Here is a 26,182-nt window from a genome sequence, read left to right as displayed (position 1 = left end):
CCAAGGAAACACAGGGAAGGTTTCAACTTACAGTTATAACAGAGTAATAGTCCCGCTTCACCATCTTCATACACATCAATAGCTGCAACAAAATTAACCTGCAATGATAATGGGTAGTGCACAGTGTTGACACGAAGTATGGAAAGTCTTAACTTTTGAAACAAGGTCTCAATATGCAAGGATAAGTTCAGTATAGCCATGATCACACCCGCCACCAACCCCAACTCAAAGTTACAATGATAAAGGAGAGCAGCAAAAACGTGAGCATCGCTGGCCAGCAATGCCAATCCGTCCATTTGATATTTCTAAGCTATGTCACTGTTAGGAGGACACAGAGCCATAGATAAACATGGTTACAATCTCTCACATTTGCACATCAGTAATGTCACGACTGAATATAGGATATTGCAAAAGTGTAAAAATATACAGGCATATTCACCATAAAATTACATCAGTTGCTAGAATGGCAACCATTCTCAGACTATGTAAAGTAAGTTTATTTTAAGTTTATTTGTTGGTGTCACAAGTAGGCTTACTTCAATGAAGTTACTGTGAAAATCCCTTAGTCGCCACACTTTGACACCTGTTTGGGTACACTGAGGGAGAATTTAGCATGGCCAATTCTTTGGTAATCAATTCTTTTAGTTGAATAGATGATACCCAAATGGTAGCCAAATAATCCCTGCTAGATTTCAAGGTGAAGTTGATTGTAATTTGGTCAATGAAGAGGTTCTCCTGGTCACACATTGGTTAACTGTAAGATTTTATTGCCTCTTAGAGCTATTTACAGATATACAGTAAAATTCAAAGTTTATTTATTAGTGTCACAAATAGGCTGACATAACACTGTAATGAAGTTACTGTGAAAATCCCCTCATCTCCACAATCTGAGTACATTGAGGGAAAATTTAGCACAGCCAATGCCCCTAGTAAACGGTGCAAACTAGGAGCTGTCTCCGTGCTTGCTGGTACACACTGCTCTGTTCAATATTAGATTGGTCCTGGGTGGTTCTCATGTGCTCCCTTACATCATTGGGTGGATGGTGCTGTACTCAGTCCCATATTGACCCTATATGTTCCAGACCCTTAAATACTATTAGAATACTCTAAACTATTGCAAGTTAGGACTCCTAGTTATGTGGCTGTATCTGTAGCCTCACTTAAATTTAATAGTGACAGACTCTAATCCTGCTGCTCATGCTGTCATTGGATCAATACAGCACCACAAGACAAGCTGGAAAATACAGGTGTGAGAGCAGACCCAAGTAGCAACCACTAGCAGCACCAAGATTTCAACATGGCGGCCAGGGTGAAGGTACAATAATTCCCCTGACATCAAGGCAGCATTTGAATGAGTGCGGCATCAAGCAGCCCTAGCAAAACTGGAGTCAACAGGAATCCGGGGAAAACTCTCCACTGGCTGGAGTCATTCTTGGCACAAAGGAAGATGGTTGGGGTGGTTTGAGGTCAGTCATCTCAGTCCCAGGATATCACTGTAGGAGTTCCTCAGGGTAGTGTTCTAGGCCCAACTATAATACCACACAACTTAATCAATCAGATTTTCACAGGGGTCAGAAGTGTGGATACACAGAGTGGAAAGGAGGGTGGCACAGTGGGTAGCACTGCTGCCTCACAGTGCCAGGGACCCAGGTTCAATTCCCGGCTTGGGTGACTGTTTGTCTGGAGTCTGCACATTCTCCCTGTGTCTGTGTAGGTTTCCTCTGGGTGCTCTGGTTTCCTTTCACACTTCAAAGATGTGTAGGTTAGGTAGATTAGCCATGGTAAATGTGTGGGATTACAGGAATACTGTGGGGGAGAGAGCCTGGGTAAGGTGCCCTGTCAGAGAGTCACTGCAGACGTGATGGGTCAAATGGTCCCATCGGCGCTGGAGGGATTCTATGATTCACTGTGACTACAGCAGTTAGCACTTCTGCCTCATAGCATCAGGGACCTGAGTTTGATTCCTGGCATGGGTCATTGTCTGTGTGGAGTTTGCATGTTCTCCCCATGTCAGCATGGGTTTCCTCTTGGTGCTCCGGTTTCCTCCCACAGTCTGAAAGACAAGCTGGTTGGGTGGATTAACAGGGTAAATGTGTGGGGTTACGGGATAAGAACCGAGGTGAGATAGGTGAGAGTCAGTGCTGACTCGGTGGGCTGAATGGCCTCCATCTGCACTGTAGGGATTCTAACTGCACACCTTTGAATCGCAGAAGGTTTTGTGGCACAAAAGGAAGCCACTTGGCCCATCAAGTTACCACCAGCTGAGAAAAAGAGCCACCCAGCCGAATCCCACTTTCCAGTGTTTGGTCCAGAGTCCAGCATCTTACAATGCCTCAGGCACACATCCAGATACCTTTCAAATGAGGTGAGAATTGCCGTCACTACTGTGCCTTTCATGCAGTGAGTTCCAGTCACTTATCACCCTCTGAGAGAAGGAAAATTTCCCCACCTCCCCTCTACTAATCCCTCTATTAATTAATACCCCTTAGTCATTGCCCTCACTGCTAAAACCCTTCCTGTCCAGTCTATCCCGAGGCCCCTCACAAACTATGATGAGGGAAAATTTCAAAAGGACTAAGTTTCAGGAAACAATGGATCTGGAATAATACCAGTGTCTTGCCGTGGAGATTAAAACAGACCTCATTAAATGAGCGCCTTCACATACTGAAAAAAAACAAAATTGATTTGAATAGTGCTGAACCAAAGTGAGGATTAAAATGTGTGAACGTTCAGGACCACGGAGAGCTCTCTCTCCTCAGATCAGAAGCAAAGGCGAGAATACTCTTGCTGGTTAAATATCTTACGGCATCCAGCGGAGATGGGAAAAAAAACCCCACTGTTGCCATGGTTACAATGATCGATCGGAACACCAGGAGTCAGAACTTTTGATAATGAGCTTGTCATCGCCGGGCAAGGAACAGGAAATTGAAGCTATTTGGATTCAGCACAAGGTTTGGAGGATGTTCAGGACTAAATGCCAAGATTACAACACGGGGGACAACTACTGGAGTGGTAAAGGTGTGAGGATAATAAATCGCACAATTGGCAGGAGGAAGCGGGCGAGATGAAACCAGACCAGAGTTGGCGGGAGCGCTAGAGTTCTTTCACACGCTGGTTGATGAATGGATGAAGGCTGCTCCAAATCTCTGTGGAGCCGTTTGAATGACGGTTTCAGAGTGTGCGTGTCCCTGTTCTTTAAGCAAATCTGGCCATTAAATGTGAAATCAGAGCCTCCCGTAAGTGCCTTACAAGAACAGCGCTGGCAGCTGCAAACACAATGCGAGGAAGGTGCATCGGCTGCACTTACACCGTGTGGGGTGGTGCTGCCGTTAACACCCCCCCCTGCAGGCGGTTTGAAGTTTCATACGTAGTTGCGACGTCCCGTGATCTGCCATCTTGCCGGTCTCTTTAGAAATGGCTTTGTATTTGGACTGGTGCGAGAAAGGCAGTTCCTGTCACAAACCTATGTTTATTGGAGTGAGTCACATAGGCCAAAGTAGATCTATTTTGAGCGTTTTCTAATATTTCTTTTCCCTCCTGTGATGCAGCTGGCAGCACCGCTGTAATGAACCTTGTGGGAAAATTACAGAGAAGTAAGGGGCAGAGCAAGCATTTGATGCACTTGATCTGAAGCACAACTGCATCCTGTTACTCGATTAAAAACCATGTTCGTCAACATATTCTCATCATCAAAGGTTGCAACTCCCAGGGTAACAACCAACTGGAGACTAAAGGGTTGATTTTAATTATTGATGATAGTGAGACACAGTGGCTGCATATTGAGGGATCAGTAATCAAGGGCATAGATTTAAGGCAAGGGCCAGGAGATTTAGAGGGGATTTCCGGAAAATATTCTTCACCCAGAGGGTGGTGGGAATCTGGAACTCACTCCCTGAAGGGATGGTAGAGGTTAAGAAGCATTTAGGTTCCTAGCTTAGATTCAATGCCATAGCACACAAGGCTATGGACCAGGTGATGGAAAATGGGGTTAGAATAGATTGGTGCTTTATGGACACGATGGGCCGAAAGGTGTTTCTGTGCCGTAAAACTCTTTGGCCCGGATTTTCCAGCCGCGTTCACCCCAAGGCCAATAAATCCCACCCGAGATCAACGAACCTTTGCATGGTCTGTGTCCCACCCACTACAATTCCCTGGCGGATGGGACGGTAAAATTCCACCCTATCACTCTACGTACATAAGAATAAGAACATAAGAACTAGGAGCAGGAGTAGGCCATCTGGTCCCTCGAACCTACTCCGCTATCCAATAAGTTCATGGCTGATCTTTTCGTAGATTCAGCTCCACTTAGCTGCCCACTCACCATAACCCTTAATTCCTTTACCGTTCAAAAATTTATCTATCCTTGCCTTAAAAACATTCAATGAGGTAGCCTCCACTGCTTCACCGGGCAGGGACTTCCACACATTCACAATCTTTGTGTGAAGAAGTTCTTCCTCAACTCTGTCCTAAATCTGCTTCCCCTTATTTTGAGGTCATGCCTGCCAGTGGGAACAACTTCCCTGCTTCCATCTTATCTATTCCCTTCATAATCTTATATATTTCTATAATAAGATTTCCCCTCATTCTTCTGAATTCCAATGAGTATAGTCCCAGTCTACTCAGTCTCTCCTCATAAAACAACCTTCTCAACTCCAGGATCAACCCAGTGAATCTCCTCCGCACCCCCTCCAGCACCAGTCTATCCTTTCTCAAATAAGGAGACCAAAACTGTACACAGTACTCCATGTGTGGCCTCACCAGCACCTTATACAGCTACAACATAACCTCCCTGTTTTTAAACTATGAATCTAAACACCTTTCTCTTTCCCATGTCTTCAAGAATGGACAAGGCCTACAATGGGCAATGGGTCAGCCCTGGCTCAGTGGATAACTCACTGGACTCTGGACTGAGAAGGTTCAGGGTTCAAGTCCCACTCCAGGCCTAGAATACTAAAATCAAGGCTATCACTCCAGTGCAATACCGGGGGAGCACTGTACTGTCAGAGGTGCCACCTTTCAGGTGAGATGTTAAGGTGAGGCCTGCGCAGGCGAATGTAAAAAATCTTCCAGTATTATTTTGGAGAAGAGCAGGGGAGTTATCCCCAGTGTCCTGGCAAATATTTATGCTCTATTAGAATCCCAAAACACAGATTACCTGGTCATCGTCACATTGCTATTGGTGGGAGTTAGCACAAAGTGGCTGCCATTTTTCTATATTACAGCAGTGATTACAATGCAATGAAGTACTTCTTGAAATATACAAGAGCCTTACTAATTTCCTTTTCCTTCAGATTTCCCTATTCCGCTGCTGTCTGCTACTTCATATTGGGCATGAGTGTCTGCGTTACGTGGAAGTGACCTGCTTTTGGCCGGCAGCAGAATCTTCTGGTCCCACCATTGTCAATGGAGTTGAAAGTAGCGGGAGCAGGAGGGGGGGTGTCGTTCCTAGTTTCATGTTAGTGTAGCGTAATTAACCCAAGTTATTTTGAGACAACGAAGGAGCACAGTGAGAAGGCAGCTAAGGTAAGAGTCAGGTTACATCTGAGAGGCAGAAAGAAAAGAAAGAATCCCCTCCCTGCAGAATCTCTGAAAAGGACTACAATGATATTGGGGAAGGAACAGGGGACTGGCACTAACTGGATTTCCCTGAGAATGAGCCAGCATAGATGGACTGAACAGTCTTCTACATACGGCCTTCTAAGATATACCATTCTATGATTGCCCAACGTGCCTTTGGCTTCTGAGCCAGAAGGTCACAAGTCCAATCTCTTCCCAGAGTCATAAACAGCAAATGCTGGAAAGTCTCAGCAGGTCTGGCAGCATCTGTGGAGGTTTCATTCAGCTAGTTATGTGCCTCGAGCTCTGTGCTCACCTTACTCGCATCCACGTGGTGCAACCTGTAGGATTCCCCCGTACTCTCGTTCACCAGGTCGAATTGATGGCGGTATGCGACGCAGATCAGGTTGTCATTTTCTCCAGTGGGTCCGTCCACCAGGGTCATCACGATGGGTGGGTCAGACAAGCATATTTCCTGGGCACAGACAAAAAGGGTGAGATGGTTACACCTGAGAGGCAGAAAGAAAAGAAAGAATCCCCTCCCTGCAGAATCTCGAGCATTCTCTGAAAAGGACTACAATGATATTGGGGAAGGAACAAGGGACTGGCACTAACTGGATTTCCCTGAGAAAGAGCCAGCACAGATGGACTGAACAGTCTTCTACATACGGCCTTCTAAGATATACCATTCTATGATTGCCCAACGTGCCTTTGGCTTCTGAGCCACAAGGTCACAAGTCCAAGTCTCTTCCCAGAGTCATAAACAGCAAATGCTGGAACGTCTCAGCAGGTCTGGCAGCATCTGTGGAGAGACAAACACTATCGGGCCTGCTGAGATTTCCCAGCATTCTCTGTTTTTGTTTCAGAATCCAGCATCTGCAGTATTTTGCCTTTCTATTGCCAGAGTGCTGCATTGTCAGAGGTGCTATTTTTTGCGTGAGAAATTAAACCGAGGCCTCATTCACCCTCTCGATAAAAAAATTCCATGACCTACATGAAAAGCTGGGGGACTTCTTCCCCCGGTCTCCTGGTCCCGCTGCAGTGAATGGAGATTTGGCTGAGCGCCAAGTTCTCCATTCTCGCTGGGAGTGGTGGCGGGGCGTACGAGACCAAAGAATTCCGGCCATTATCTGGTCATCATCACGTTGCTGTACTCAAGGAGCTTGCCGGAACGTGAATTGGCTGCTGGATTACAACATTGACCAGACTCTGAAAGAATCTCATTGACAGCAAAGCCCTTTGGGATATCCTACGGTCATGAAAAGAATTACATAAATGCAAGTCTTTCTCCTCCCAGCCAACCAAAGAAAGATTTGCTTCTATATTGTGTTCTTCCGAACCACTGGACATCTCAAAGCACTTTACAATCAGTGAGGCACTCTCAGGACAATACTGTGGGAAAATACACAGCCAATACACAATCAATTACTTACTGAGTGTGAACATTTTATTTATATGTTGCAATCAATCTGTTACGCAGCAAAATTCCAAAACAGCAATGGGGCAAAAGTTGAGTGATTCTGCTTCTGATAGTAAAAAACAAAATGCAGGAGGCCTGGCAGCATCTGAGGAGAGAGAAGCAAGGACAGAACTTTCCTGTCTCACCCACCATGGGAATCATAATGGGCGGGACAGAAATTTCCATCCATTGACCTCAGACAGGGATTTCTGGTCCCGGGGCGCGCAGGCATGAGAGAAACCCTGCCCCCACCGGTAATGTTTCGAGTCCATGTGCAGTTCTGCAGAAGAGTAATTAGGGCTGAAAATGTTAACCGTGTTCCTCTCTCCACAGATGCTGGCAGACTGAGTTTATCCAGAGTTTTCTCTGTTTCTGGTAGTCTTGGTTTAGGGATTAAAGCTGGCTCAAACACCAGGGTGGCATCTGTTAGTTAGCAAATTCAATTAAGGTCCCCGGATGGTTGTTAGAAGCCCAATGCAAAAGACGGCACCCCTGTCAATGTAGCGCTCCTTCAGTAAAGCAATAATGATCAGTCCGGGTCACGGGACTCAGTCCCTGAATGGGGCTTGTACACAGAACCTTGTGATTCTGGAGGAGTGGGTCATGAACTAAGTTGTGCTGTCTGCCTCCTGCTCTGCCTGCCTGGGCAGAAAAGGCCACCCAGTAGACAGATCTCCCCACCACACGTTTGCCAATCCCTCCCATTCTCCGCAGTGGTTACCTGGCTGCCTATTTTGTTTCTTTATTTGATTTTTTTGAAAGGTTGAGGGGAGGGCATCTCCATGTTGAAGCACCTTCCAATCTTTCAGTTTGAATTCTTTTTAATCAAAGGTGTGTTGGGAATGGACTAACAGGACAGTGTTCTATCCCCTTCAGACTTCACAGTGACATCGCACCATTCACCCAAAGACCCTGCTACCCCAGTACACTACGTGAAGCAAAGCTCCAACCCAAAGGGTTGTGAATCTGGAATTCCCTCCCCAGTGAAGCAGTTGAGGCTATCTCATTGAATGTTTTTAAGGCAAAGGGAGATAGATTTTTGAGTAGTAAAGGAATTGAGGGTTATGCTGAGTGGGTATGTGGAGCTGAGTCCACGAAAAGATCACTCATGGTCTTATTGAATTTTGGAGCAGGTTCGAAGGGGCCAGAAGGCCTACTCCTGCTCTGAGTTCCAGCATATAGAAACATAGAAGACAAGAGTAGGAGAAGGCCATTCAGCCCTTCAAGACTGTCCATCATTCATCACGATCATGGTTGATCATCCAACTCAACAGCCTAATCCTGCTTTCTCCCCATAATCTTTGATCCCATTCGCCCCAAGTGCTATATCTAGCTGCCTCTAGAACATATTTAATGTTTTGGCATCAACTACTTCCTGTGGTGGTGAATTCCACAGACTCACTACTCTTTGGGTCTCCTCACCTCCATCCTAAATGGTCTACCCCGACTCCTCAGAGTCTGACCCCTGGTTCTGGACTCCCCCACCATTGGGAACATCTACCCTGTCTAGTCCTATCGGATTGACTTGACCATGAGACAGGGGCAGGGACAAATCCCCATGGTTAGCAAATCTTACCCTGATGTACTGGAAATCCTCGACAGGCGACTCTGCAGATGTTTGCAGGCTTGGGAAGCTGTTTGACCTGTTGAGGTTTTTCTTTGTAATAAGTAGCAGCTTGTTCCGAATGGCTACGACAATCCGCAGCTCTGTGCTGTGATGCGTGTTGATGGCATACAGATGGCAGCCTTGTGAGGCAAAACAGTAGAAATAAAAATAGTGTCAGTCTGTGATGTGATGAGATATCTCAGCACTGCTCATTGAAGATTGTGGCTGAGACCCTTCCCTTTCAGAAGGCGTTTGACAAAGTGCCTCACAAGAGGTTATTGCAGAAGGTCGAGGGACATGGAGTTGGGGGTAGGGTGTTAGCGTGGATAGAGGATTGGTTGTCAAATAGGAGGCAGAGAGTGGGGGTCAATGGGTGCTATTCGGGTTGGCGGATGGTGACTAGTGGAGTGCCCCAGGGGTCGGTGCTGGGGCCTCAGCTTTTTACCATTTATATAGATGATCTGGAGGAGGGAACCGAGTGTAGAGTGTCGAAATTTGCTGATGACACCAAGATTGGGGGAACGGCAAATTGTGCGGAGGGTGTGGAGAGTCTGCAGAAGGATCTAGATAGGCTGGGCGAATGGGCCAGGAAATGGCAAATGGAATTTAATGTTGGCAAGTGTGAGGTGGTCCACTTTGGTAGGAAAAATGGTAGGAAGGACTATTACTTACGAGGCAAAAAACTGCAGCAGGCGACGGTGCAGAGGGACCTCGGGGTCCTTGTGCATGAGTCGCAAAAACCCAGCTTGCAGGTGCAGCAGGTGGTCAGGAAGGCAAATGGGATGCTGGCCTTCATAGCGAGGGGGATTGAATATAAAAGTAGGGAGGTCTTGCTGCAGCTGTATAGGGCATTGGTGAGGCCGCAACTGGACTACTGTGTGCATTTTTGGGTGCCGCACCTGCGCAAAGATATTTTGGCCTTGGAGGGAGTGCAGAGGAGGTTTACTAGGCTGATACCGGAGTTGAGGGGGTTGAGCTATGAGGAGAGGCTGAATAAACTGGGCTTGTACTCGTTAGAGTTTAGAAGAATGAGAGGAGATCTCATTGAGACGTATAAGATGATGAATGGGATGGATAGGATAGAGGTGGAGAGACTCTTCCCACTCAGAAAGGACAGTAGGACTAGGGGGCACAGCCTCAAGATAAAAGGGGGGCGGTTTAGAACGGAGTTGAGGAGGAACTTCTTCACTCAAAGGGTGGTGAATCTCTGGAATTCTCTGCCTGTTGAAGTGGTGGAGGCTGCTTCGCTAAATATTTTTAAGACGCGGGTTGATGGGTTTTTGATAAGAGAGGGGATTAAGGGTTATGGGGAGATGGCGGGAATGTGGAATTGAGCAGCGACAGATCAGCCATGATCTTATTGAATGGCGGGGCAGGCTCGAAGGGCTGGATGGCCTACTCCTGCTCCTATTTCTTATGTTCTTATGTTCTTATGTTCCCTGCAGGATGTTTTCCCAAGACTGATGGAGTGAGCCATCAGCCACCCAAGAATGTCCTTCCTCAGACTAGGAGACCAAAACTGCACATAGTACTCAAAGTATGGCCTCACCAAGGCCCTGTACACCTGCAGGAAGACATCCCTACTCTATACTCAAATCTTCTCCCTATGAGGGCCAGTATGCCATTAGCTTTCCTCACCGCCTGCTGTACCTGCATGCCAACCTTCAACAACTGTTCCACCGTGACACCTAGGTCACGTTGCACTTTCCCTTTTACAAAACTGACACCATTCAGATAATAATCCTCCTTCCTGTTTTTGCCACCAAAGTGGATAACCTCATGTTTATCCACATTATATTGCGTTTGCCAAGTATTTGCCCACTCAGCCAGCCTGTCCAAGTCATCCTGCAGCCTCTTAGCATCCTCCTCACAGCACACACTGTCTCCTAGCTCAGTGTCATCTGCAAATTTGGAGATATTGCATTCAATTCCTTCGTCCAAATCATTAGTGTATATTGTGAATAACTGGGGTCCCAGCACTGAACTTCCGGTACCCCACTAGTCACTGCCTGCCACTCTGAAAAGGATCTGTTTATTCCCACTCTCTACTTCCTGTCTGCCAACCAGTTCTCCATCCACATCAATACATTGTCCCCAGTCCATGAGCTTTAATTTTTCTCACTAATCTCCTGTATGGGACTTTGTCAAAAGTCTTTTGAAAGCCCAGATACACAACATCCACTGGTTCATCCTTGCCCACTCGACTGGTCACATCCTCAAAAAACTCCAGAAAATTTATCAAGCACAATTTCCCTTTAGTGAATCCATGCTGACTTGGACCTTGGACTGCTTTCCAAATGCTCAGTTATTACATCCTTAATAATTGACTCCATTATTTTCCCCACCAGCAGGTCTCTCTCCCTCCTTGTTTAAAAAGAAGGGTTACATTGGCTACCTTCCAATCCATTGGTACTCTTCCAGAGTCTATGGAAAGCTGGGAAATGATCACCAGTGCACCCACCATTTCTAAAGACACTTCCTTACGTACTCTGAGATGCAGAGCATTAGGCCCTGAGTTCATAAGGAGGCCATTCAGCCCATCGAGTCTGCACCTACAACAATCCCACTCAAACCCTATCCTTGGAACCCTAAGTAATCCCCCTGACACCAAGAGGGAATCTCACCCACAGCCACTTCCCGTAACTCCAAGTATTTACCCCTCTAATCCCCCTAACCTACACATCTTGGGATACTAAGGGGTAATTCAGCATGGCCAACACACCTAACCTGCACATCTTTGGAGTGTGGGAGAAAACTAGAACACCTGAAGGAAACCCACGCAAACATGGGGAAACTCCAGTAAACTGAGGCCGGAATTGAACCCAGGTCCCTAGTGCTGTGAAGCAGCAGTGTCAGCCACTGTTCCACTGTGCCGCCCTTTCTGTAACCTTATGTGAATTTACACGTCAACTTCTTTGCAATTATGTCAACTATTTGTTGCAGAGCAGTAGCTGCATTTTAACTGCATCCTAAAATGAGTTTGCAAGTGACTGATGTACTATAGAGTTACATAGAATTATACAGCAAATCAACAACTTATGTATGTCCCACATGAGCTTCCTCCAAAGCTAACTTCCTCTCAACCCTACAGCAATGATTCTGTACTCTGAGCCCCCAGTGAGCTTGGCTCAGGGTATCTGGGCTATCTCACTGCAGCAGGATCTCTGCTGTTAGTGAGTAATCCTCATTTGTTGGCCAAAGAATGTATCGAGTATTTTGCTGACCCTCTGTCTAGGGAACAACATCCTCAAGTGGTACCAATCTCCATCACCTTTTGTTTTTTCAAGCTTGTTGTCCTTGCAGTCGGATTTGCTTTTCACTGGATGCCTTTCTTCCAGAGCTTTCTTGATCACGCTCAGTCTGAAGACAAACAGGCGCGCATCTTTCCCTGCGGGGAGAAGCGACACATTTTGCTTAGACTCAGCAGCTGACAAGCAGTGAAGGCAGGCGCAATCTTCACTGCAACCTCAGTGTGACACGTACATCTGTTCACATTGGAATCCATCCAGCTACAGAGATGGAGTGAGAAAACACAAGCCGAACTGCAGATTGCTTTGGTGTTACCATAAAACCAGAGAATCTCCACAGCGTAGAAAGAGGTCGTTCGGCCCATCGAGTCTGCACCGACTGTCCAACAAGAGCATCCCACTCAGACCCACCCTGGCCACCCTATCCCTATAAACCCATGCATTTACCATGGTCAATCCGTTCAACATACCCATCTTTCGGACTGTGGGAGGAAACCCACGCAGACACGGGGTGAATGTGCAAACTCCACACAGGCAGTGACCCGAGGCCAGAATCGAACCCGGGTCCCTGTCACAGTGAGGCAGCAGTGCTACCAGTTACATTACTTTAATGCCTGCCTTCCTGGCCCTTCTTTCCAAATCTTGGTGTGTGGGTGGCACAGACAAGGCAACAATTTATCCCCCATTACCAGCTGCTTTCCGTAGCAACTGTGTTTACAACTGAGTGGGTGAGTTCAGGATAGGTCTTTTGGAAGACATCAGTGACTCTATTAAGTGTTTTTTTTTTAAACAACGAAACATTGGCTTTTATTTTCATTTCTGCTGCTACCAGACCACAAATTACTAGATCTGCTGAATTCAAGAATATAATTCATCATGTTTCTCTTTATTCTCTGCGGGCAATGCTGGCAAGGCCAGCATCAGTTGCCCATCATTGTTTGTCTTTGAATTGAATGGCTTGCTGGGCATTTCGGAGGGCAGTTGAGAGTCAACCACATTGCTGTGGTTCTGGTGTCACATGTAGACCATAAGGACGACAGGTTTCCTTCCCTAAAGGGCATTAGTGAACCAGATGGGTTTTTACAACAATTGACAACGGTTTCATCGTCACCAGTGGACGTGTAGTTCCAGAATTCAATTTTCACTGTCTGCCATGGTGGGATTTGAACCTGGGTCCCCAGCGCATTACCATGGGTCTCTGGATCGCTAGTCCACTACACCACGACCTTGATATTCACTGCAGAATTGGTCATTTCACATTCCTTAACTGTCGGAAAGGAATTGTGACCTCGAAATGACCGTTGACAAACTCATGGCTGAATACTTTACAAGTTATAAAATCATCTGTTCCTGGTCACCATTACTGAGACTACCCTTCAACATAGTATGGTTTGAATCTACAATCTTTGAGTTACTCTCAGAACCATAAAACAGAGATCTGTTCGGTAGAGTGTAAGATGTTGCACCATTCTATTCTAGATGTTTACAACTCGATGCGGAGGAGAGGAAGGTATTCAAGCATACTTATTCCCACCTAAATCACGATCGAGCAACTCAGACTCATTGGTTGCTATTGGTCAGAACATTGAATACAGGAGTTGGAACGTCTCGTTGAAGTTGTGTAAGACATTGGTAAGACCACACTTGGAATACTGCAGACAGCTCTGGTTGCCCTATTATGAGTCAGTTGCAAGTGAATTTATTTTTTTCTTGGAAACAAAATGAACAGCCATTATTATCTTTGGTAGGTGAGCTATTGAGTGAAAAGAGTGAACAAAAAAACTCAATCTTTCAAATCCCCTCACATTGACAATTTGTACTGCAATAGAAATCCTTTATCCCAGTGGAAGAGCCTGGGGCCTACATTTGCCAGTGTATGCTGGGAAGCAGAGTGCAGCCAATGCAAAGAGAATCGCACACCTCTGGTCCAGCAGTGTAACTGTGCCCTTTGACCCATTACAGAGCCAATCTGAAAAGCATGAGGGTTCACACTGGTGAAAATTTGCTTTGTTATGCCAAGTTTTATTCATGGAGCGTACTGATTTCTCTCCTAATGAAGAAGGGTTTCTTGATATCAATCTTAATTTACTTTTTACTCTTATAATACATCACGTTAGGGGAGTTGACGGTGTAGTGGCCTTATTGCTAGACTATTAATCCAGAAACTCAGCTAATGTTCTGGGAACCCAGGTTCAAATCCCACCATGGCAGATGGCAAGATCTGAATTCAATAAAAAAAATCTGGAATTAGAAATGAAACTTGTCAATTGTCGGGAAAAAAAACCCATCTGGGTCCCTGATGCCCTTTGGGCGAGGAAATCTGTTGTCCTTAACTGGTCTGGCCTACATGTGACTCTTGAGCCACAGCAATGTGATTGACTCTCAGTTGCCCTCTGAAGAAAGGCAACCAGAGATGGGCAATAAATGCTGGCTAGCCAGCGACGTCCATGTCCCACAAATAAATTTTTGAAAAGAATTTCCACCACTTCTCTCAGGGGAAGGTCGGACAGACAGAGTTGTTGACAGGACATCAGGTACTTGACTCCTTAATTACAGAGCTAGGAACGTAGATTAAGTCCAGACAAATGTCGCAATTTGTTCTATATACACGTTCTGATGAACCTATCAGAATCTGACTCAGCCAAGACTCTACCACTCTGCCACATCATATTAAAAGCACATCATAGTAAAACCCTTAGGTTGATGGTCACAGTAACAGATGAATCATTGCAACACTTGTAAAGTTCCTGTAACTAATACAGCCTTGGAGATATATTACCGTTTCCTGCATTTTCAGTTTTTAATTCTAAAACCAGCAGCAAGAAATGCTCCTTTAATCATTTCATGTAATGCACATTGTAAACTCTGCATACCCTGGTTCGAAGCCTTGAATTAATATCATTCACCCACTCATTCATTTATATGCACAATAAATGTCAATGGCTAAGATTTATCATTTCAAAGCAGCGAACATGATTACAGATCTACAGCAAGTTGGGTCACTGGTAAAAGCTTTCGTCTTGTCATTGGATAATAAATGCCTGGTCTCTGAGTATGAATGAGCACTTGGCGACAGATTACAAAGCATGCCTCTTGATGAGACAGCCACAGAGCAGTGACTGGTGGATAATGTCACCCTTCCGCAGGCTGGCAGCTAGACTCACATCCCCAACATGTTAATGAATCAAACAATTTGGGAGCAATACAATGCCAGGCAAAGCTCAGAAAGAAGCAGTGCCGTTGGGTCCCTCGAGCTTCTGGTTACTCCTGTTTCTGTTACTCTTTAATGGGATGTTGGTGTTGGAGGCGAGGGCAGAATTTGTTGCCCATCCCCAAAGTACCCTTGAACTGAGTGGCTCACTACGCCATTTTTAAGTTTATTTGTTAGTATCACAAGTAGGCTTATATTAACACTGCAATGAAGTTACTGTGAAAATCCCCCAGTCGCCACACTCCAGCGCCTGTTCAGGTACACTGAGGGAGAATTTAGTATGGCCAATGCACCTAACTAGCACATCTTTTGGATTGTGGGAGGAAACCGGAGCACCCGGAGGAAACCCATGCAGACATGGGGAGAATGCGCAGACTGTACAGTGACCCAAGCCAGGAATCGTACCCGCGACCCTGGCACTGTGAGGCAGCAATGCGAACAACTATGCCACTGGGCATTTAAGAGTCAACCACAGTGCTGTCAGTCTCAAGATATGTTTAAGCCAGACTGGGTAACGACAGCAGATTTCCTTCCCTCAAGGAAACTGGATCGGTTTTTCCAACAATGAAAGATAGTATCAAGGCTACCTTTACTGAGAACAGCTTTCAAATCTGGATTCTTTTTCTTTAATTGAATTTAAACTTCATCAGCTGTGTTGGAATTTAAGTTCACGTCCCAGGGAATTATCATAGAATCCCTACAGTGCAGAGGAGGCCATTCAGCCCATTGGGTCTGCATCAACTCTCCGACAGAGTATCTTACCCAGGCCTCCCCCCCCACCCCCCCCATCCACATAACCCCCTGCGTTTACCATGGCGAATCATCTAACCTACATGTCTTGGACTCCATGGGGCAATCTAGCATGGCCAATCCACTTGATTTGCACATCTTTCGGACTGTGGGAGGAAACCGGAGCACCTGGAGGAAACCCATGCAGACATGGGGAGGATATACAAATTCCACGCAGGTAGTAACCCAAGAATTGAACCCGAGTCCCTGGCGCTGAGAGGCAGTAGTGCTAACCGCTGTGCCACCATGCCACCCATATCAGTCTGGGCCTCTGGATTACTGGTCCGGGGATAGTATCATTGTTTCCCCTTGTAAAGGAGAAGGGGGAGTTGTAGAGGCAGAGGGATGAGGGAGTAAATTCCAGAGGCTTGGCAAAGGGAGTGAGGGGGCAAAAGTGGTCAAAGCTGAGGGAATGGAGAAATTGTACGGCTGGAGATGGTTATGGAGATGGGGCGAACAATAGCCGAGCAGGATAGATGGGTTTTGTAACAATCGATGAAAGTTGTCATGGTCACCATCACCAGGACAAGCTTTATATTCCATACAGTTTTATCAATTTAATTTAAATTCCACCAGCTGCTGTGATGGGATTTGAACCCGTGTGCCCAGAGTGTTAACGTGGAGCCTCTGGTTACTAGCACAATGATATTAACACCAAACCACTGTCTCCTTGCATAAATAATGTGTCCACATGCTCACAAGTTTCTCGCTCTGACCAGCTAAAGGCCGGCCTCGGAAGATTGTTCTAGTTGGGGTTTACCTTTATCAGCTCTGGTGAACAAGAGGTCCTGAGTTTCCAAAATGTCCATCTGTTTCACCGGCAGTGTCCTGTCAAAGACTGGCACTGGGGTTTGTCCCTCTAAATAAACCAGAAACAACCAGCGTGGTAATTAGACATTTAACAAAAAAAAAATTCATCCTTTCCTCACTGAATAAAATCATCGGGAGAAAAAGGGCAAAATACTGCAGATGCTGGAAATTGGAAATGAAAACAGGAAGTGCCGGAAATACTCAGCAGGTCTGGCAGCAACTGTGGAGAGAGAGAGAGAAAGAGAGATTGAGGTGCGAATTTTACCATCCCGCCCACCATGGGCATCGGAGCGAGCAAGGGACGGACCACAGGAAGGCCCTCGGGTGGGATGCTCTGGTTTCGGGGCGGGTAGGCCCAAAAATCCCGCCCAGAGTTAACATTTCAAGTCTGATATGACTCTTCTTCAGAGAAGCAAAGTTCTGAGGAACAGTCATCATGAGTTCGAAACATTAACTCTGCCTCTCTCTCGCTCCACAGCTGCTGCTTAACTGGAACTTTCTGGTTAAATTTCAAAATACCAGTGTGTTTTTCGGTCTGTGGGAGGAAACCGAAGCACCCGGAAGAAACCCACGCAGACACGGGGAGAACATGCAGATTCCACACAGACAGTAAGCCAAGCCAGGAATCACTGTGAACCACTGTGCCACCAGGCTGCCCATCTATATCTCATTATATTGATGTCCACTGCCTGTCCATTCTAATCTAACTCCCCACTGTACAGGGGACATAGCATTTTACATCAAAGTTATAAATTACAGCATAAAGTCAATTAAAATTAAAACAAAAAAAAGTTGGAGATCATGGAATCATAGAATCCCTACAGTGCAGAAGGAGGCCAATCGATCCATCAAGCCTCCACCGACAACAATCCCACCCAGGCCCCATCCCCATAGTTCCACATATTTACCCTGCTAATCCCCCTGACACTAAGGGTCAATTTAGCATGGCCAATCAACCTAACCCGCACACTTTTGGACTGTGGGAGGAAACCGGAGCATCCGGAGAAACCCACGCAGATTGTTTTGGGTAGGCACTTGCACAGAGAAAGGAATCCCTGGGTGGAAGTTATACTGCCGATCACGTCCTGTTACATTAGTGGGCTTGGACAACAGATTGACTCAGGGAAGACTCGCTGTTCAAACTGAGACGAGAAAGTGGACTACACCCTGACAGGGAGAGTCAGCACAATCAGAGTTCATCCCTCCCCTCAGTGACCCTCCAACCAGCACAATCACTGGCAAGTAGATTCAATTAAATGTCAGTTAACTTTATTTTTGGAATACATGAAATATTCTGTTCACATATTAACATTTGAACCTCTCTTACTTAGTCACCAGAAACAGGTTTTTCATTAAATTTCCAACTTATTAAAGAAAGATGAATAACTTTTAAACATTTGTGTCACACTGGCTTTCAGCTCTGTAAAACTAGTAAACAATAGGGAATACAGAGCAGGATGTTGACGCAGATGTGTGTGTTTGCATGTGTGCATGTTTGGGTGTGGTGTGTGATTATGTACATGAATGTTTGCGTGTTTTTGTGTCTGCGTGTGCGAGTAACATTCGCGCCACACAAGGGCCTGGCAATGGCCATCTCCTACAAGAGAAAATCTAATCATAACCCCTTAACGTTCAATACCATTACCATCACTGAAATCCCCACGATCAACATCCTGGCTGTTACCATTGATCAGAAACTGAACTGGACTAGCCATATAAGTACTGTGGCTACCAGAGCAGGTCAAAGACTAGGAATCCTATGGCAAGTAACTAATTTCCTGGCTGCCCAAAACCTGTCCACCATCTACAAGGCACAAGTCAGGAGAGTGACTAGATGCTCTCCACTTGCCTGGATGAGTGCAACCTCAACAACACTCAAGGAGCTCGACACCATCCAGGACAAAGCAGCCTGCTTGATTGTCATCCCTTCCACAAACATTCAATCACTCCACCACTGATGAACAGTGGCAGCAGTGTGTAGCATCTACACAATGCACTGTAAAAATTCACCAAGGTTCCTTAGGCAGCACCTTCCAAACACACGACTGGTAACATCTGGAAGGACAAGGGCAGCAAATACCTGGGAAAAACACCACCTGGAGGTTCCCCTCCAAGTCACTCAATGTCCTGACTTAGAAATATATCGCCATTCCTTCACTGTCCTGGGATCAAAATTCTGGAATTCCCTCCCTAACAGCACTACGGATGTACCTATACCACATGGACTGCAGCAGTTCAAGAAGGCAGCTCACCACCATCTCGATGAGGGCAATTAGGGGCGGACAACTAATGCTGACAAAGCCAGCGATGCCCACATCCTGTAAAATGAAGTTTTAAAAAAAATGTCCGTGAGTGGTCACGCTTGAGTGGGGACGCGTGTGTGTGTGCAAGTATTTGTGTGATTGCGCAGATGCATGTGTGTATATGATTGTGTATGAATGCATGTGCATGTTTTTCTGCATGCGTGTGCATGTACTTGAGTGGGAGCATGTTGTGTACATGATTGCACGTGTATGCATGCTGTCATGTGCTTGCATTTGTGAGGATGTTTTGCATGAGTATGTTTTGCATGTGTGCATGCTTGTGTACTTGTGTGTGCATGCACTTGAGTGGGGACATGTTTGTGTGTGCATGTTTGTGTGAATGTTTGTGAACTTATAGGTGTGTTTGCACGTGTGTGTTTGTGTATGTGTGTGGCGTGTGCGTGTAAGATTTTGCCAGAATATTAAAATAAAGTGCATTTACATTTCAAACTAACCTGGCTTGTGTGAGAATTTCTAGTCTTGAGGTTAAAGGGACATTCTTTTGGATAAATCTGAACAATTTGGCATTTAATGTAAGTAGACACGAGATAAACAAAAGAAGTTTAAAGCTGTTGAGTTTTTGAAACAAAAACACTTTGCATTAGTCATCGAGGCTGTGAATATATTCCACAGACTCACAACAGAAAGGGAATTTCAATTTGGACTTTGATTGTTGGATCACATAAAACAAATTGCCACTTCCTAGGGGAAATCAGAGCTCATGAAGTTAAAGTTGCCCTGAACCAGATTGCTGTGCCCTTTTCCACCCCTTGGCCAGAAGTTTAATGGCACACCTGCCCGATTCCGGGAGTGGGTGAGGCTCAGATAACGGCCTTCTCTGTTGGCATCAGGCGGGATCGTCCGAACCTCAGGTGGATGTGCCGGTAAAATTCCGTCCTGTTCAATAGTTATTGAATCCCTGTTTTATCTAGTGTCCCGCAACAAGCTCAAATAACATTCCAGCAATCTGTTTACTTTAGTGTTGGCAAGATGCAAAAGGAAAATGCTAACTAATTGGGCCTTGTGATAAACAGCTGCAATTGTGCTAAAGCAGCTTGCAACTTAGTGGGAAGCATATTGACTTCCCCATTGCATTTCCACCGAGAAATTGGCTTCACAATAGTGACAATGTTATTCAGCGTCAAAAGATTGAAGCCACAAATATTTTGTTCATCCACTGTGTGTGAAAATCCCAGCTGCAGACGCTGTGCTACCAATGGTGATGGCGCCTATTGCAAAAGGTCCTCCTCATTATTCAGAATGGGCTTGTTGGATGCGGTCAGGAAGCCAATTAACCAAGTCAGTCACAACACTTCTTTTTATTCATTTGTGGGACATGGGCGCCTTTGGCTAGGCCAGCATTTATTGCCCGTCCCCAGTCACCCTCAAAAAGGTGGTGGGGAGCTGCCTTCTTGAATTGCTGCAGTCCACATGCTGTGGGTTGACCCACAATGCCGTGAGCAAGGGAATTTCAGGATTTTGACCCAGCAACTGCAAAGAAACAGCCATATATTTCCAAGTCAGGATGGGGAGTGGCTTGGAGGGGAACTTGTAGGTAGTGGTGTTTCCATGTATCTGCTGCCCTTGCCCTTCTAGATGGAAGTGGTCATGGATTTGGAAGGAGCTGTCTAAGGATCTTTGGTGAATTGCTGCAGTGCATCTTGCAAATAGTGCACACTGCAGCTACTGAGTGTTGGTGGTGGAGGGAACGGATGTTTGTGGATGTGGTGCCGATCAAGCGCGCTACTTTGTCCTGGATGGTGTCAAGCTTCTTGAGTGTTGTTGGAGCTGCACCAATCCAGGCAAGTGGAGAGTATTCCATCACACTCCTGACTGTCAGGCTGTGGACCACATTGTGCACTTTATCCTGACTGAATGCAACATTCCAGTCTGGATTTAAAACCGACTGCAAAACAAATGCGACGTGCGTGGTATGAACCCACCAGTGCGAGGAACCAGACAATCGCATAAATAAGGTTACTGAGTGGCAGAAGATGGTGGGCACCTAATTTCAATTGGGGATGAATGAGGCACTAACCGTCTAAGAGTAAGACTCCAACATCTGTAGAGATGAGTAGCGATTGTCCCCAGGAATCACTGCAGATCATTTCAAAGGGAAAAGTGCTGCAGAAACACTGAGGCTCCCAGGGCTGGAAAGGAAAGGACACAAAGAACACCATATAGATCATCTGACAATGAGCAGAACAGGATGATGCCAAACATGGACACATTCATTCAAATAACTTTTAAGAGCATAAATTCATTTCTCTAGAGCTTAGAGGTCGATTGTGATTGTGATTTCCATTTTATAATGTTGCTGAAAGGACTGCGCTATCACTGAGCACATTCTCTTTCTTTGGCCATAATTCCCTGGTCTGCTGCTTATTACACTGCAAGTTAAGCATTAGCCACCAGAAAATGGGTTCCCTAAAGTCTGAATATTTATTTATTAGTGTCTCAAGTAGGCTTACATTAACACTGCAGTGAAGTTATTGTGAAAATCCCCTAGTCGCCATACTCCGGTGCCTGGTCGGGTTACACTGAGGGAGATTTTAGCGTAGTCAATGTGCCTAACCAACACGTTTTTCGCACTGTGGGAGGAAACCTACTGCAGACACAGGGAGAATGTGCAGACTCCGCACAGAGAGTGACCCAAGCCAGAAACTGAACCTGGGTCCCTGGCGCTCTGAGGCAGCAGTGCTGACCACTGTGCCACCTTGTGCTTGCATTGCCTTGTTCAGCACAGCTCCTTAGATGGGGAGCAGGACTGGTAGAGGATCCTGCTTTCCCAACTAACAAATCCAAGAGCCTCCCCAGAGACACTCCAACTCCTCAGCTTCCTCCCTCACAAAGCCAGAGTGATTCTTCAAAAACCTAATCGAATCATAAAATCCTTAGAGAGCAGAAGGAGGCCATTTGGCCCTTTGAGTCTGCACCAACCACAACCCCAGCCAGGCCCGATCCCCTATTTACCCTGACACGAAGGGGCAATTTAACATGTCCAATCAACCTAACCTACATGTCTTTGGAGTGTGGGAGGAAACCGGAGCACCCAGAGGAAACCCATGCAGACATGGGGAGAACATGCAAACTCCATGCAGACAGTGACCCGAGGCCAGCAAGATGAGATATTTCTTGATCTGGACTGAGTGGATAGGCAAAAACTATTCCCACTCCTGAACAAGAGGGCACAAGTTTAAAGTAATTGCCAAAAAAAAGTAGAAGTGATGTGAAAAAAAAACCTTTTTGTGCAGCGAGTGGTGGGGGTCTGGAATGCGGTGCCTGGCAGTGTGGTGGTGGCAGGTTCAATGGAAACATTAAAAAGTGAATTAGACTGTTATCTGAAAAGGAAGAATGGGTTACAGTGAGAAGGCAAGGGAATGGTATCAAGTTCATTCAGAGAGCCAGTGCAGAACCAGATGGGCCGAATGGCTTCCTTTTGTGCTGCAACAATTCTGTGATTTTGTGAAAACCAATGTTTGTCCACAGTACGACCAACACAAACAGAAAAGGGTTTGCCAGAAGCTTCAGGCCTAGTTAAGCAACAGCTCTACACAGATATATAGGTTTTGCTATTTAACAACACTTCTATTAAGACTTGTGTGACCTCTAAGAAGAGGAAACAGGACCTAGAGAATATCGGAGCCCTCTCACTCCTGAACTGACACCATTACCCCAGGCTCACCCCACCTTCTGATGGTTCAGCGCTGCCCTGGGGGTAGGACGGGAAACTGGATGGGGTACCTGAGCTTTGTACTTTCACACCAATTATTGATAGCAGGAAGTCAAGAGTTTGGATGACCGGTTTGCAGAGGGAGGGAAATACAGACTAATAAGACTCAAGGGTCTGGATGTGGATATAAGCCTCCCAATTAATTTTGCTTCACATCCTCTTGGTATTGGTCAATGGAGTAAGAAGCATCTCCGTGTTTTATTAGAACTTACAGGAACTATTAGATATGGACGAAGAGGGTTTAGGTTGGCTGAGAATAATCGTGGTGTTCTGAATAGATCCCCACTTTCACTCAGACACTTAACTTCGAGAATATTCTGTGTAGTTTTGGTCTCCTTTCCTGAGGAAGGATGTTCTTACTCTCAAGGGAGTGCAGCAAAAGGTTTACCAGGCTGATTCCGGGGACGGCAGGACTGATGTATGAGGAGAGATTGACTAGGTTAGGCTTGTTTTCACGGGAGATCAGACACATGAGGGGGAATCTTATAGAGACTTATAAAATTCTAACAGGGCTAGACAGGGTAGATGCAGGGAGGATGTTCTTGATGACGGGGGAGCCCAGAACTAGGGGTCACAGTCTCAGGATTCAGAGTAGGCTATTTAGGACAGAGGTGAGGAGACATTTCTTCACCCAAAGAGTGGTGAGCCTGTAGAATTCATTACCACAGGAAGTAGTTGATGGCAAAACATTGAATATATTCAAGAGGCGGCTAGATGTAGTACTTGGGGGCGAATGGTATCAAAGGTTATGGGGAGAAAGCAGGATTAGGCTATTGAGTTGTTCAATCAGCCATGATTGTAATGAATGGCAGAGCAGGCTTTAAAGGCCAAATGGCCTCCTCCTGCTCCTATCTTCTATGTTTAGCTGAGCTGTTGCTGTGAATTGAATGGATTCACATGTTCAGGAATACAGACGTATTCAAGAGAAGCAAATACAGATACGATCCCAGTTTAACATTAAAGCCCAGAAACATTTCACACCCCGGGAATAATTCTAACTTTTTGAATGTAAAAGCAGCAATTGGCCTCAGTGTCCATACTGTCCACCTGTTATGGTCGCATCTGCCTTTATGGCATTGTCCGCCCATTCAATTCGACAGAAAGGAAAACACGGGTGAGACGTTTAAGGCGGGATTTCCGGCCATGCTCAACCCAAGACTGGAAAATCCCGCCTCAGGACCTTTGCACGGTCCTTGTCCCGTCCGCTGCAATTCCCATGGCAGGCAGAACGGAAAGATTCCGGCCTTAATGTAAATGGATCACAGCTGGTTATAGGCAACTGATCAAACATCTGTCCTTGTCTTAGCAGCAAAAGCAAATTGCCTGGAGTCCAAAAGTGTGCTCCTGCAATCCAAGATACCATTGCAACTTAAAGAGAAACGTGTGAGGCAGCTTTGATTCCTTTGTGGAATACCTTGGTCAGGAAATGTCACTATGAAGGGCAGCACATTGATTTATATTCTCTCTGCATTGCTTTGATTCCGGTGGTTAGAGAGGCAGAAACCTGGCCTTGCTGGCTCACTGGGTTAATAAGAAAAGGTTTCCCTCTGTGTTCTAGATGCACTGCACTAAAATTGCAAAACCCTTTACAAAAGAGCATGTTTACAACTTAATTACTCATGGGTGAAGTGAGGAAATCTTCCCCACATTTATTATTCATCCCAGAACACATTTAGAATCATAGAATCCTACTGTGTAGAAGGAGGCCATTTGGCCCATCGAGTATGTACCAACCCACAATCCCACCCAGGCCCTATCCTCACAACCCCATGCATTTATCCTTGCTAGTTCCCCTGACATGAAGGGACAATTTAGCATGGCCAATCTACCTAACTTTGGACCTTGGACATCTTTAAAGCAGTGCTTTCTCCTCAGTAAGTCAAACAATGTGAAAGGAATGACTACTTCACATAACTGTATTGGATACTATGAGTGGGATTTTAAGGCCTCGCTCATCTCAAAATCATAAAACCCCACCTGAAGTTAAGGACCTTCCCATTGTCTGCACCTTGCCTGCATTGTGTCCCATGGCAGGCGGGGGGGGGGGTAAGATTTTGAGGTGTAACTTTCTTATGTGTTTGATTTGGGATGTTCTTCACCTGCTTCTTTGCCCATCCATTCTACTTAGTTGTGTGCACTTTGAAAACAAGTGTTAATATGAAAAAGAGATGAGTAAATAGAAGTTTGATCTACATCGAAACAGTTTAGGGGATGTGCATAAGTTCCTCCTTATTCCTATTGTCTGCCTATCCAAAGTATCATACAGCAGAAAGGGAGGCCATTCAGCCCACCTGGTCTGTGCTGGAGTGCTAGTCTAATGCTAATTCCGAGTTACTGAGGAAGGGGTGAACAGCTGGGTGAAACATAGGACCTTTCAACACTGATGTAATCACTTTGCATTTTCTGAACATAAACACTTAGAGGATTATACACAATCACATTCAATAACTGTACACAATTTAATGATTCAAGCAAACGGAATAGGACAAAAATATTTCAAATATAACTAAGATTTCCTTTACAAAAACACGTTACATTTTTCCTTCTTTTTGACCAAGTTAAAGCCTTTACTCCTTCATCCAATGTGCTGCTGGCTGGAAAATGAACCAAGGATCTGCTAAACTCATCCAGGTCATCCTGTCATGATAGAGGGAAAGTTATTGTGTTTTTTTCTCTCCCCAGTATAAATCCATCAATCGCACTTTCAAACGCCCCAGTAAATCACATCTTTAACTCACTTATATAGACCAACATTGATCTTGCAGCACGGAAACTGGCCATTTGGAGGTGTTAGTGCGCATAGCCAGGAACACAGGCAAGACAATAGCCAATGATCTTCCACCATGGACAAAACTTGATTCATGGCTGGGTGGTTAAAAGAATTTGCAACACGCACTGCATCGCAATCTTTTAAGTTTATTTATTAGTGTCACGAGTAGGCTTACATTAACACTGCAGTGAAGTTACTGTGAAAATCCCCTGGTCGCCACGCTCCGGCGCCTGTCGGGTACACTGAGGGAGGATTTAGCATGACCAATGCACCTAACCAGCATGTCTTCGGACTGTGGGAGGAAACTCACGCAGTCACAAGGAGAACGTGCAGACTCCGCACAGACAGTGACCCCAGTCGGGAATCAAACCCGGGTCACTGGTGCAGCGGGGTAGCAATGCTAACCACTGTGCCACCGCGCCATCCATCAGGCATCATTTAGTCATCATTGGATATGGAGACATGCCAGGGCGCTGACTAGTTACAAATCTTAAAACCCATGTTTAAGAAGAGGGGTGAGGCATAAACTGGATAACGACAGTCTGTGTGGAGTTTTCACATTCTCCTGCGTTTCCTCCGGGTGCTCCAGTTTTATCCCACGGTCCAAAGATAGACAGGTGGATTGGCCAAGCTAGAATGTCCCTTAGTGCCCCAAGATGTGTTGTTTAGATGGATTAACCGTGGTGCATGTGTGAGG

At 45.7% G+C, this 26,182-nt stretch overlaps 1 protein-coding gene across 6 annotated transcripts in view; it reads right to left on the bottom strand.

Annotated features, from left to right (window-relative positions):
- garnl3 (GTPase activating Rap/RanGAP domain like 3) overlaps nucleotides 1-26,182 on the bottom strand; it is a 408,597-nt gene that overhangs the window by 56,048 nt on the left and 326,367 nt on the right. For 3 of the 6 annotated variants that reach the window (XM_080211832.1, XM_080211831.1, XM_080211833.1), the window contains 7 exons: nucleotides 25,251-25,352; nucleotides 21,021-21,132; nucleotides 16,630-16,728; nucleotides 11,893-12,009; nucleotides 8,592-8,761; nucleotides 5,873-6,031; nucleotides 32-98 (listed from right to left, as the gene is read on the bottom strand). In XM_080211832.1, the coding sequence (XP_080067958.1) occupies nucleotides 32-98; nucleotides 5,873-6,031; nucleotides 8,592-8,761; nucleotides 11,893-12,009; nucleotides 16,630-16,728; nucleotides 21,021-21,132; nucleotides 25,251-25,352 (826 nt within the window). The remainder of the gene's footprint in view (nucleotides 1-31; nucleotides 99-5,872; nucleotides 6,032-8,591; nucleotides 8,762-11,892; nucleotides 12,010-16,629; nucleotides 16,729-21,020; nucleotides 21,133-25,250; nucleotides 25,353-26,182) is intronic. The other 3 variants (XM_080211834.1, XM_080211835.1, XM_080211836.1) reach the window with 1 other exon arrangement.

Source organism: Carcharhinus amblyrhynchos, chromosome 25 (assembly GCF_965287045.1).
Source record: "Carcharhinus amblyrhynchos chromosome 25, sCarAmb.v2.hapA, whole genome shotgun sequence".
NCBI lineage: Eukaryota > Metazoa > Chordata > Chondrichthyes > Carcharhiniformes > Carcharhinidae > Carcharhinus > Carcharhinus amblyrhynchos.
Note: the sequence above shows the minus strand (reverse complement) of the source record. Positions and strands in the feature narration are given on the sequence as shown.